Genomic DNA, 13,201 nt, shown 5'->3' with positions numbered 1-13,201 from the left:
CAGCCAAGAGCCAGTTTGGTGTAGTGGTTAAGGCACTAGGGTAAAACCCAGGAGACTGTGACTTCTAGTCCTGCCTTAGGCACAAAGCCAGCTGAGTGACCTTGGGCCAGTCACTCTCTTTCAGCCCTAGGAAGCAGGCAATTGCCAAACCACTTCAAAATCTTTCCAAGGAAACTGCAGGGACTTGTCCAGGCAGTCACTAGGAGTCAATACTGTCTTGCAGGAAGGCAGGCAGGCAGGTCTGTGTGCGCACGCACATACACACACACACGGAGTCAGCCAGCTTGCAAATGTAACCAGCACTTCTGATGAGAGATTCAATTCAGACATACGTATTTCAATTTAATGATTCACAAATATGCACGCTCCATCTTTATTCCATCCCTTCCCTTAGTTCTGAGAATGAAGAAATAGAACATTATAAATTATGTATCCAGGAATGTCATCTCCCTGATCTGCATTCAGCCTTCTCTAACAAATAGCAATAGAGCTACAATCACAGCAGTCACACTATTGGCATTTCCATTTCTTGTAGAATATTTCAAGATAATAGGCAGGGTTTCCACCATTATGCTAAGCAATAGGATTTGTTTGGTTTTGAAACTGTGTGGTGTGTCAACCATGATGTAGCATTAAGTATGGAAATAAACTGCTGATTTATTCAACAACCATAGCTTGGTGTATGAAATGATATGCCTCCCATCATATTCCGATGGAAAACAAAGGATGGTTATCCCCACTGGCAGTTATGTTTATGTATATTGTGAGTGTGTTTCAAGTTAGTGTTTTCACTGTGGGCATGATCCATTCTCGTGTAGACAGACATAGGAGGACTCCATTACTGCATACAGGGACCACAGTGGGATGTACCTTCAGGAAATTTTCTCCCTGTTGAGGAGAATCTTACTAAAAATTAATATTTTCCCAAACTAGTTACTGCTGTGTTTTACAGCTGAAAATTGTCTTGGTAAGATCGAAATCCATTTAGTTCAGAGGGAAGAAAAGGTGTATGTGATTTACACACTGGAACAGAAATTCTAGAATTATGGGATAATTTGAATATTTTTGACTTGAATTTTACAAATAAAGAAATGGAACAAATATGAAGAAACATGCTATGATCTAGCCCAATTAAAATAATGCTAATTCCCTTTATATGCAATAAAATAGGAATATTTTCCCCCAAATCTCTGTGTATCTTACATGTGTACATATTATAATATCTACTGATAGTGTTGTTAGATGGTTGGCCCTTAGTCCACTGAAGCTGATCAGTTAGAAATCAGATTTCTGGACTATTTTAAAAAGCTACTACATCCAGTTTTAAGTACTCTCAAACATTAACATCAACATACTTGACTTGTTCAAATCAATAGAAATTCTCTTTGAAATGTATGTAAATAATCCTCATAGGTTTTCTTGTGGCAGAAAAATTGTTCATATTTTATTTTTGTTTTCAGACTTCCAGCAGTTTTTTGAAAAACTCACCTCTCTGTTGTGACAAAATCTCTGAGTAAGTACTTTCTAAATACCTCCCCCCTTATTTATAGATGCCAGAGACAAAACTATTTTGTGTCTGTTGAAGTCCACATTTAGCAGCACTCAAACATTTGTTAGTGAAAGTTAAACTAAATTAGCATTAGGTGCTGTAGCCAGAATTACAATTCCTTATTGTAGTAGTTACTGCTGTGATATGTCCTCTAAGAACTGACAAAACTCCTTGGCAGCTATTTAACTCCTGAGATAAGGGGGAAAAAACTTGAAAAAAAAATACTGAAAATAAATGGAATAACCCATGTAACTTAGTTTTATTATTGCATAGGCATTGTGTAAAGATGATCAAAAATAGAGATGCAAGCTAAGATATAATATAAAATACATTGTAAAAAGAAGCCTTTAATAGCGCACTCTCTCTCTCTTCCTGTCATTTCCCCAATCACTAACTACTGGTTGGATATTTATATCTTGGTTTAAACTGTTACAGTTGTTGTTTATATGTATTTAAGGCATTTTTTCAGTTTTTTTAAAAATATAGTCTCTCTTCTCTTCAAAGGCCATATTCTAAATATCTTAGCTTACTTGCTGTGTAATACTGTATGTCCTCTTACAATTGTTTAATGCTGTCTTATTCTGTCCTGTTCTCCACAGAAGTACAGACTTTGACCACATTATGGAGGAAGGTTATGAGCTGGACCTGACTTACATCACTGAAAGAATCATTGCTGTATCTTTCCCAGGCAGCTGTTCAGAGGAAACGTACCTACATAACCTTCAAGATGTAACTCGCATGCTTAAATCCAGGCATGGTGACAACTACATGGTGAGAGCACATGCAATCTCTGTGATGTCATCTGTCATCTAAATACTTGATTAGATGATGTATCTATTGATATATCTAGGCCACTAAGTGTGCTCTGATATAACTGTGTATTCCTTTACATAAAATATTTATAGTTAAAATACTTTAGGGGTACAAAGTTTCAAGTTCTGCCTGCAAATATGATGTCCAAATGCGGTATTAGCCCAAACTACTCACTTTGTGTGTAGTTTAGTCCAACTAGTTATTGTTGTGAGTAATGTGTGAAATGACCCTAAAACACAGCATTAACAGGTTTGCAGTTTTGGAAATTTTCAAACTTGCAGTAAAGTCTAATAAGGGGCAGTCTTTAGCAGTAAAGGTTATTATCTGTGGTCCAACACAGCTTTGCTGCGTTAGAACCTGTTCCACAGAATGGCGTTCATTCAAACACAAATAGATGAATTTGAGATTCTGAATTTGGTTAACAGGAAACAGTTGCGGGAGGTGTGGGGGGAGAGAAAATAGATGTTGTCAGAGATGTTGTTCAACAACTAGATGTTGTTCAACAACTATATCTGTTTAGTTGCAAACTCTTATTATTTCAGATCCTTTTGTGGTCTTCCATTAAATTGGATCTGAGTTACTAGTGAAACATGTATCACAATGCATTTGAAGTTATGCTTTATTTATGTTGATCAGGGAATTAGTGTGTTTAAGAAATCGTATGCAAGGCCCTTTTCCTTTTCTCTGCTTTTATTAGAATGCAACATGCTATCATAGTGGCAGCATTCACTCATAATAAGAAGCCAAGATACTAATATGAGTTATTGTTTATACACATTGTGTTACTGAATGCAAAGCTGTTTGCTGTGCTTATTCTTTTGCTTGAGTAGATAAAAGGGAATAATTTATTGTGGCTTCAAAACCTGTACTTAAATTTGCTGCTTCAAACAAGACAGATTTGCTGCTGTTTTATAATCCCAGGTTCAAACATCTCAGTAATCTATTCCATATTGGTTTCTTTTATACATGTGTACAAAAAGAGGAATGAAGTGGGATAAAATGGACTACATGCAGTACTGTGCTATGCATTCACAGTAAGCTTTCTGTGTATGAGCAAAATGTATTAATGAATCATGAAATTGGATGTCCCCAGACTCAAAAACGAGAGCCAGTTTGGTGTAGTGGTTAAGGCATCAGGCTAGAAATTGGGAGACTGTGAGTTCTAGTCCTACCTAGGCGTGAAACCAGCTGGGTGACCTTGGGCCAGTCCCTCTCTCTCAGCCCTAGGAAGCAGGCAAGAGCAAGCCACTTCAGAAAAACCTTGCCAAGAAAACTGCAGGGACTTGTCCAGGCAATCTTTGAGAATTGGACACAATTGAACAGATTAAAAAAAAATAAAACACTTGGAAATAAACTTCACTGATATCAGTGGGAACTTATTTAAGTAACATTCTTTAGGATCTGGGCTAAGCCCTGTGAAAAATGTGTTTGCTGAAGTTTTCAGTGTATAAATCGAGCCAATATTAACATTTTCCATTTAATAATGGAAGTTCATATAAGCATTTGCTGTGAATTTCAGTAGATTCCATGTATATTAAAATGGACTGTTAAACTCTTCTGAAGTAAAAAAGAGTTCCAAAGAATCACACCAGAAGTTTATTTTGTGGAGCATCCTGTTTCTAGTAGTCCTCAGCTACGTGCTTACAAGCCCGGTGTTTCCCAGCATGCCTCTGAGCATGCTATCTAGCTTTTAGCTGTTATAGCAATAGCCATTAATAGACATATGTACTTCCACGCCCTTGGTTACTTTGATTTGAGATAGGAGATACCAGGATAAGTATGGAAGTTATTAAATAGAACAAAATTGCTGCCTGTGGGAGGGAAAACACTTTGCAACAACAGAGAAATAAAATCATAATGAGCTCAAATTCTTATCTTATAAAAGAAAGAAAAATGAGTCCCAGCCTTTTGTTGTTATGGAGATATTACATACTACAAGCTGAAGCAAATAGGGCAAATAAAACTCACAGGATACATTGTATGTGCTTTTGTACTACTAAAGGTAAGTATTTCCAAGTCCTTTGGATTTGAAAGGGAGAGGAAATTAAAAATGTGTTTGCTTTTCCCACTGAAATCAGCGGCCTTAAGAAATGCTTATCTGGATCTGGATCATGCCTACGTTTCTTTGTAAAGGAAAATCTTGGCAGTCAACACTGTATTGTTCCTCTGTGCTTTGTCGAAATCAGAAGAAAATAACTTTGGAATAATGCAAATAACCAGGCTTGTTACACTTCTTTTATGACATATGTATGGCCTTTTTAAGGTACTTCCACATTTGTATAACTTCATTATCAAATGTATTAGATGCAGTGTGTAAATTATTAATTTTGATGCTTGAAATACTTTCCTCTGGAACAGGTGTTGAACCTCTCTGAGAGAAGATATGACTTTGCTAAGCTTAACCCAAAGGTATTAACATGCGCTCATATTAAAGTCTAGAGCTTGTGTGTGTGTGTGTTTTGTTTGTTTGTTTGCTTGCTTGTTTTTACATTGTAAGCAGAAATTTTGAGGAGGCTTGGCTAGACTGCTTCCAGCAAAATTGCCAAGGGACAGTTTCACTTCAATTAGCACATTTTTCCAAGGTGATTTTTAAGCAAGAGATACCTGCTGAAAATATTTTTTCCAATACTCATTATTATATTAGTGGATTGCTGTTTAGAGAAGTTACATGGTCCAACTATGGATTATCCAATTATTTTCAATTGTGTAATCTCAATGAACCACAAAATTATTGCAGGGATTCTGAATTATCTCTCAGATTTCTTTTTTTTTAGAGTGCAATCATCCCTCTTTATTTACATTTCTGGATTTTTTGTACTCATACTGCTCTGCATACCTAGTAGCTTCAGTTGAATGAATTTTTTTTAATGTTTTTTTTTCTCAATACACAAAAACTTCTCATTTAGATTAATGCTTTTTTTAATATTTAGCGTTTGGAAGAACAATATCAAGGTTGTTGTTATTGCTATTTCAGATAATCTTTGGTAAACTTTATAGCTGTATTTGATACCAGGTCACCTGACCTGTTGCAGTGTGCCCATCTTAATGGCAAGATAGGTTACCAAGATAGAATTGCTTTAGCTCAATAAAATGTCTCTAGGATTCCCCTCTGGCAATCAGATGAATAGTGTATATGTCAAGGCTTCTATTTGTAATGTTTTTATGGTTTCCATATGGAATTTTGAATATTTTTTTTAACAGGTGAAAAGATAAAGACTCCCTCATTGACTCCAATGACTACTTAAGCACGACATTTTATTAAAATAATTTTTAAAAGCATCGCAATATTTTATTTATAGGGAACAAATAAGTTTTAAAGTGGGAAAGATTGCTACTGAAAATTAAAATATGAAAAAAAATCTGTTCATAAACACTTTAGACTCCAGCCTGTGTTAATTGCTAAAAAAAGTTTGCCTTTATACATTTCTAACACTTTTTAATTATTCCAGATTATGGATGTGGGCTGGCCTGACCTCCATGCCCCATCACTGAATAAGATATGCAACATTTGCAAGGCTATGGAATCCTGGTTGAACAGTCACTCTCAACATGTTGTGGTGATCCATTGCCAAGTGAGTTGCAGCTACAAATCTTTCAGTTAACTTGCTGCATTATAATATAATAGCTGTGTGCCTCTTGTGGATCTTTGACCCCATATATTATGGAAAATAAATCTCCAGATGCATTAATTATCTACTGAAATATATTGGCTGTATCTTTCATCTGTTTGTGGAAGCTTTGGAAAAGAATTTTTAAAAGTTTCTTGAGGCATATTTGGCAGTATGAGAAAGTGTCAAAGATGCCATCCCCAGTAACTGCTATAGGGCAGTGTCAGTTGTCAATAGTATTGCTGTAGCGTGTAAAGCCCCAAAACTGGCATATGTGCCCCAAATACAATCCATTCCTTTGGATACAAATTTCTTTTCTCATTTTCTATGTTTGACATGCAAAATATCCTTCCTTCCTTCCATCCTTCCTTCCTTCCTTCCCTCCCTCCCTCGCTCCCTCCCCATGGATAACCCTTCCAAATTTCACTCTCTTTCCACCAGTCTACCAATGTAAATTCTCTCCTTCTGTCCTCCTCTGAATATTCTGTCACACCCTAAGAATTCTCTCTCTGGATCATTTCCCCCTGCCAAAACACACAGACACACACACACACACATTTATTTCTTTTTATGGTTCTACAAACCCTCCAACTGCTCCCCATATCCCTTCTCAAATTGTTTCTGTACTTTCTCCATCCACCACACTTACAGGTAGTCCTCACTTAATGACCATTCATTTAGCGACAGTTCAGACTTAGAACAGCACTGGAAAAACCAACTTGCAACTGGTCCTCATACTTAAGACTGTCACAGCATCCCCACAGTCACATGTTTGCAATTCAGGCACTTGGCAACCAGTTTGCATTTACGACCATCGCAGCATCCCACAGTCATGTGATTGCTATTTTTGACCTTGAGCTGGCTTCTGGCAACTAAAATCAATGGGGAACTGCGTGATTTGCTTAACAACCACCGCAAAAAAAAGTTGTGGAATTAGGTTGGATTCACTTAACGACTGCATCATTTAGCAATCAAGGAAGAAAAATATATCTGACCCATCAGGGAAGATAATTAACACAACAATAACCATCAGGGAGCAAATTACTCTACCTTATTGTCATGAGTACTGATGGCGAGCTGGAAGGGGCCTCTATCCAGGGGGGAAAACGCATGCGTAGTACTGAGGAATTAAGCAGCCATTCAAAGAGACACAGATCAGACCACCTTAACTTTTGGGGTTTATCTGTCTGGGTTTTCCCACGCTTCTTCAGTTTGTTAGGATTCTGTTTTATGTAGCAGTAATAAACACTAGAGACCTACTCCTCGTTTCAGCGTGATTTCTGACTGTTAGGACACTTATGCTTGTCATACAGGCCTTATTGAACGAGCTAGGAGTTTATGGTTTTATGGAAGCCCAGCAGGATCAGGGTAATAAATAAAACAAATAAAGGTAAATCAGTACATGTGCATCTTATTTTTAGAACTAGCTGGAGAAGACTCATTAGGAGTAGGGAATTCCATAGCACTGGAGTCACAACTAAGATTTTTTTTCCTTTGGTAGTTTCTGAGCTGTTCCCTCAACAATGGCATGGTAGTAGCCATTGGCCGCAAATAATAACTCCCAAGATACAATGTACAAGGGCAGTAATTCCTTTAAAAAGGCATGGTTCAGCCTGTATAGGGATTCATGTGTAATAACAAGCACCCTGAATTTAACTTGAAAGTTTGGGGGATCCATACAGCGTAGACAGCAGAGGTATTCCACAGTCTATTTGATCCGTGTGTTTGACCTTAACTCAGAATACCAGGGGATTAAAGTCATTTGATATGCAAACTATGACCCCTAAACCTGAATTCTAACTCTGCCCCTTCTATTACTTTTCCACCTTAATTTTGGGGAAAAAAATCTAATTTAATCCTAAATAGTTTTTGGTAATAGCCGTTAAAGTAGCTCTTTAATGATATAATTTTCTTTATTTCCTTAACAAATAGGCAGCTATACCATTTTTATTGATTTATAATAAACTCTAAATTAGCTATCATGTTTTCTGGCTTTCTTCTCTGAGTAATTTTGAAACAAGTTAAGACTAGTAGAATTGCTATTAGTAATATGTACTGAATGCATGCCACATGTTTAATAAGATCTCAAAACATTGTGAAAGTGCTCATTAAATGCAACCTTGGCTATAAATCATAAGTATCAGAAGAAATTTTATGTGCATAATATATGCTGGAAAACATGCTTTTTTTCAGAATACTGTTCAAGAAATTGCAGAGATGCCTAGACTTGTCTTAGAATAGCTAACAGAATACTGTTAACGTTATATTTAGATTTTTTTTCTGTAATTTATAGCTTTGTTGTGATCCTAAAATGTCATGTAAAATGAAAACATTGTCTGTAGTTATTAAAAACTAGAGTAAACATAATATATGTTGTTCTTTTTACCAGTCTATAAAATATATTTATTTTTTATGTTGTACAGGGTGGAAAAGGAAGAATAGGGGTAGTGATCTCAGCATACATGCACTTCACAAATGTATCTGCAAGGTAAGATAACAAAACATTTAATGGTTATTCGGTTATTTCCATTTTTTTAAATAAAGAACTTTATTATTTTTTTTCAACATATAGATAAAAACTAACAAGAATGAAAGATTATTTGGTTATTTCCTAACTGCCTTTAATCAGTATCATTAAGATACCTAAAGATAACCAGTTCAAGGATTCTGTTTCTTTGCCATCTCTAGTGTAATCATGAATAAAATCCAGAGCTGGGTCATGAGACAAATATGTGTGACTGTAAGTTTGGTTCTTAATTGTTCACTTTCAGCATGGTAAGAGGGAGTCAAGAGATTGCAACCTAGGAAGCAACTGAACTGGCAAAACTTCTCCCTTGTCAGGTGACAAAAGAAGCAAAAATGGTGTGCTTTTAACCCCTCTGTTATATGGAAGTGAGAGTAGTAATGGTCCTGAAGAAAGGAAGCCAGAACTGGAGGGTGGCCTCAAATTTCCAATCTTCCTCCCCTGAGAGTAGCCCACATCCCAACTTACCTCCCTCTACCTGTCACTACCATGATCTTTTCAGTCATCTCTGTTCCTCCTCTGGCTTCAGCTGCCATAGTCCCTTATTCACTTCTGTTAACATGCACGCATACTTCTTTCTCAAAATCCATATCCACTCAACCTCTCTCCTCAGGGAGCCACACATTGACATCCCACTACCAATTCTACACACATGGATTTCTCAACTACAGCAGTCCCTGATTCTCCTAGCTGCTGCTCCGACCTGCATGTGCCTTCCAATCTTCTTTCCTTCTCTGCCACATTCTTTTCCACATTCCTCTGATTTATAGCAACAATCACATTCTCTGCCAACTCGAATACCCTTACTCCACTGGAGAAAAGAATTCCACTCTCTTTACTATACTGTATGTTCACTTTCAGTTCTTCCTCCTGAACTACCTTTCTTTCAGTACCATCTTGAAAATATTTATTTTCTAGAAATATATAAATTCAATACAGAGTCTAGTATGAATTTCACAATTCTCCCATAATAACTGTAAAAGGAAAAGATGCAGGACATGACTTTTTGAATTATTTCTATCATTCTGTCATACCATTGGAGTGTTACATCTCAGCTGCCTCCTACAGCCATCAAATGATTGGCCAACTATCTGTTGACTTGGAAGGGCAGCCCAGGTATGAAGCTTGATGATGGAGGAGGAGAAGACAGTGTACTTGAGAAGAAATAGCCCTTTGTACTACAAAAACATCTGAGGACAGAACATTTCCATTCTCGAAGCAATAAAATCCCACTTAGGAGAATAAGTCCATCAGTTTGGCTGTACTGCCCCCCCTTCCCAAAAGCCCTTTTGCTCAACCTACCAATTGGCTAAAATGAAGGTGAGGTAGACAAGATCACTTGGAAACCAATTGGCTTGAGTACCTTATATTTTTGAGTGGAAAAGAAAACACCCCAAACCTGCTTAGAAGAATAAACATTTGCACCACCTGGGTGTGGTAACTCGGGGCAAATATGAGGTGCTCTCTTGGGTGGAACAGCCGAAGCAGATGTGAAGATTTGATTTTATATAACAATGGTTAATTTGTTGCATGTGTGAGGAGAAATATAGCAACTGTTTACAGCTTTTTAAAGTCACTGCAGAGAGCAGTTGCCCAATCTCAGTCTGCATAAAAGAATTGTAGAAAGATGTTACATTTATGCTCCCATGCAAATCAAAGCATTGCACAGCCCTCTTAAATAGGATTCTAAGGCACCTCTGTCTTTTTCTCTTAAAATCACAGTTTGAAAATAAGACCCTTAGTTGGAACAAGCAGATTTACCCTAGGCAGCACAATGCTTTTTTTTCTAGCTGGAACAACCCAAAGAGAGTCATTAGCATTTCAGTGTTCCTAATCGGTCTAGCCATTGCATTCAGATGCCTCACTGCTTACAGGAGGAATTGCTAAACTAATTCCTGGCTAAACTGTTGTTGGCAGTGGCTCTGTCATCTGAACACAGAGGTTATAATCCAGTTATTAAATAAATATGATTGTCTAGGGGCCATCTTAGATTTTGAAAAATTGGTGATTTCTAATGAAACGAGGAAGAATTTAGGTAAGATGCATTTTGTGTTTGCAAGAGTAACACACACAGTTTATGCTTTAATCCATATTAAATCTTTGGGTGGTTTATTGTATAATAATATTTTAAATATTCTGTTATTTGCAGATGATTTTTTATTCCATTATAGACCGAATATTTTATTTTATTTTATTTTATTATTTTATTTGATAAATGAGATACAGACAACCCCGAATCTGCTGGCTTTCTGGAAGACCGTGTAGACCTAGTTACTCCCCCTGAGCACTGAGGCCAGGGTGTTATTGGAACTTTGACATGAGTGTTGGCATGCTTGTTACACTGTTACACTGTTATTGAGAATTTTTAGGGAAATTCAACCTAGTTCTTCTTTAGTGGATTGTGAAATTGGTTTTGTTTTTATCTTGTTTGCCACCCAGAGTTTCTCTGGTAAATGGGTGGCCATGTAAATGTCCTAAATAAATAAATATTATCACCAGTGAAAATATAGTAGGGATGGTGCCTCATGCTCAGAATGCTAGTCCCAGAATGTCATAAAATTATTTGGAATGTTACAAAAGATCTGTATGAAAACTTTGCCTATCCCTTTCCATATTTCTGAATAACAATCCAACATGCAGAGTATAAGGCAACATATACATTTAAAGCTTGCATACGAAGAAGTCTGATTGGATCCATGCTCGGCTAATTTTAGCAGTAGCAACTGCAGCTTTAGGAGCTCCCATATAATTCACTGGCCCTCTAATTTTTGTTTTCCACTGGAATCTCTTAGAAATCACCTTTCCTGTTCTTTATGTGGCAGGGTAACAGATACAGTGTCAAGAGAAATTGTTAATGCTTCAGGATTTTGGGGAAAAAAACTCTTAAGTATTTTTCTCTCACTCTTCCCTGCCCCCCCCCCTTAGCTGCTTAAAATATAAGAGGTTAATATAGGGTGGGATTTGGCAATCCAATGAAGCCTGGGCTGGATTTCTTTACTACTATTATTGTTGAACAAATGTCAAGTGAAGACTATATTTCAACGTATAGTGTTCTTTGACTTAGATCTCACTGAGATCAATGAAATTTCAGATATAAATGACGTAAACTTTATTTTGAGTAGGATCATTAATTTTAAATAATTTTCAAATACCACATGGACAAATTTTTTAAAGATATTATTTTGAAAGCAATCTTTATGTACCAGGTTGTAGAACTCTATACATTGCTTCCATATAAAGACTGTTTTGTTGAGAAGGGATGGAAAAAGAAGCATTACCATTTTAATTAGTGCACATGTTAGTTTTTTTTCTCAGCTGAAGAATTCCTCAAAGCAGCTACAATTTGTTTCTGTTACATCTGGAAGTAAATGCATTTGCCAAATAGAACACAATATACTGCAATGCTTTGGCACAATTCACTTTGTAACAACCTTTACTTCCAAGGCTGCTTCCCCAAAGGATTTACATTTTTTCTCTTTCTTTCACAACAGTGCAGATCAAGCCCTGGACAGATTTGCAATGAAGAAATTCTTTGATGATAAAGTTTCTGCTTTAATGCAGCCATCCCAGAAAAGGTATTTCAATTTCTCTCTTAATTTATCTTCCTGTTTCAGTAAATACCATGCTTGTTCCCCCTCACCACAGTTGGTGGACGTTTCTTAAATGTTGCTCTTCTTTCAACTTTTTTCCCTTTTTGGGAAGTGTATATGCTAGATTTAAAGAAGGAAACAGGTAAATCATCAATGATTTCCAGACTTGCTTTTAGTTTCTTTGGAACATTTGGGATCTGGCTATAAAAAAAAGTCTGCTTTGGACCAATAAAGCTATCCATTTTTCTCAGGTGTTTGACATTGGGAATATTAGATGTATGTCATTTTTAGAGGAGCTATACATCCCATTGGTGGAAGACCTGATCTTAGGCAATTGATCAATTAGGCAATTGGATTCAATTCAATTAGGCAATTGGATTATTTTGGCTTTTTCTCACTGCCTTCCCAGATCTGCAGAACATCAAATCCTGATGCTTATGTGCCTTACAGATATTTTATTCTTCACCTCATTTTCATAGGGCTGTACCAACCTGTGCTCCTTTCCTTAACCTTGTGCTACCCAGTCTGCATTTGCCCTGCTTGGTTTGAGAATTAGTTTACTGATGAGCTGGTTACATTGATCACAATATTCCCATATAATTCTTCTTGTGCAGCAGTAACGTTTGGCTACAGTAATTCATTGCATGTTGTGCTCTTGAATTAACATGACTTTTAAAGAAAGTACAAGAAACTGTTTATCTTTCCTCTTTATATCTGACCTAGTCCTCAGTACTGTGGGTTTCAAACAATGAGTGTGAACTTGTGTGATTTAGTGCTTCTAAAAACAAAGAATCAAAAGTCCTCCATGTAGAAGTGACATATTATCCAAAAGATTTTAGCCTGATCATCTTCCTGACATTTTATTTATTTATTTATTGTTCACATTCATATGGCCACCTATCTCCCACAGGGCGACTCTGGGCGGCATACAACAATGTTAGTTTCCCGTTGTCGTGAAGGAATATTAAGTCATACAAGTTATCACCTACAATATGAAGTTATCCAAATTAAACAAATATTCATTACATCACTGAAAATTGGATCCCTGAAGCTGTTACTTAATAATAAATAAAATAAATAAATGTTGTTGTTTCACAGAAGCCAAATGGCACTAGGG

At 36.6% G+C, this 13,201-nt stretch overlaps 1 protein-coding gene across 6 annotated transcripts in view; it reads left to right on the top strand.

The window, feature by feature from the left end:
* The window catches only part of TNS3 (tensin 3), a 244,295-nt gene that overhangs the window by 128,250 nt on the left and 102,844 nt on the right, over positions 1-13,201 (top strand). For 5 of the 6 annotated variants that reach the window (XM_063304224.1, XM_063304226.1, XM_063304222.1 and 2 more), the window contains 6 exons: positions 1,461-1,513; positions 2,146-2,320; positions 4,721-4,771; positions 5,812-5,934; positions 8,394-8,458; positions 11,986-12,069. In XM_063304224.1, coding sequence (XP_063160294.1) covers positions 1,461-1,513; positions 2,146-2,320; positions 4,721-4,771; positions 5,812-5,934; positions 8,394-8,458; positions 11,986-12,069 — 551 coding nt within the window. The remainder of the gene's footprint in view (positions 1-1,460; positions 1,514-2,145; positions 2,321-4,720; positions 4,772-5,811; positions 5,935-8,393; positions 8,459-11,985; positions 12,070-13,201) is intronic. The other variant, XM_063304223.1, reaches the window with a different exon arrangement.

This window comes from Candoia aspera, chromosome 4 (genome assembly GCF_035149785.1).
Source record: "Candoia aspera isolate rCanAsp1 chromosome 4, rCanAsp1.hap2, whole genome shotgun sequence".
Classification (NCBI taxonomy): Eukaryota; Metazoa; Chordata; class Lepidosauria; order Squamata; family Boidae; genus Candoia; species Candoia aspera.
This window is presented reverse-complemented; position numbering and strand designations above follow the sequence as displayed.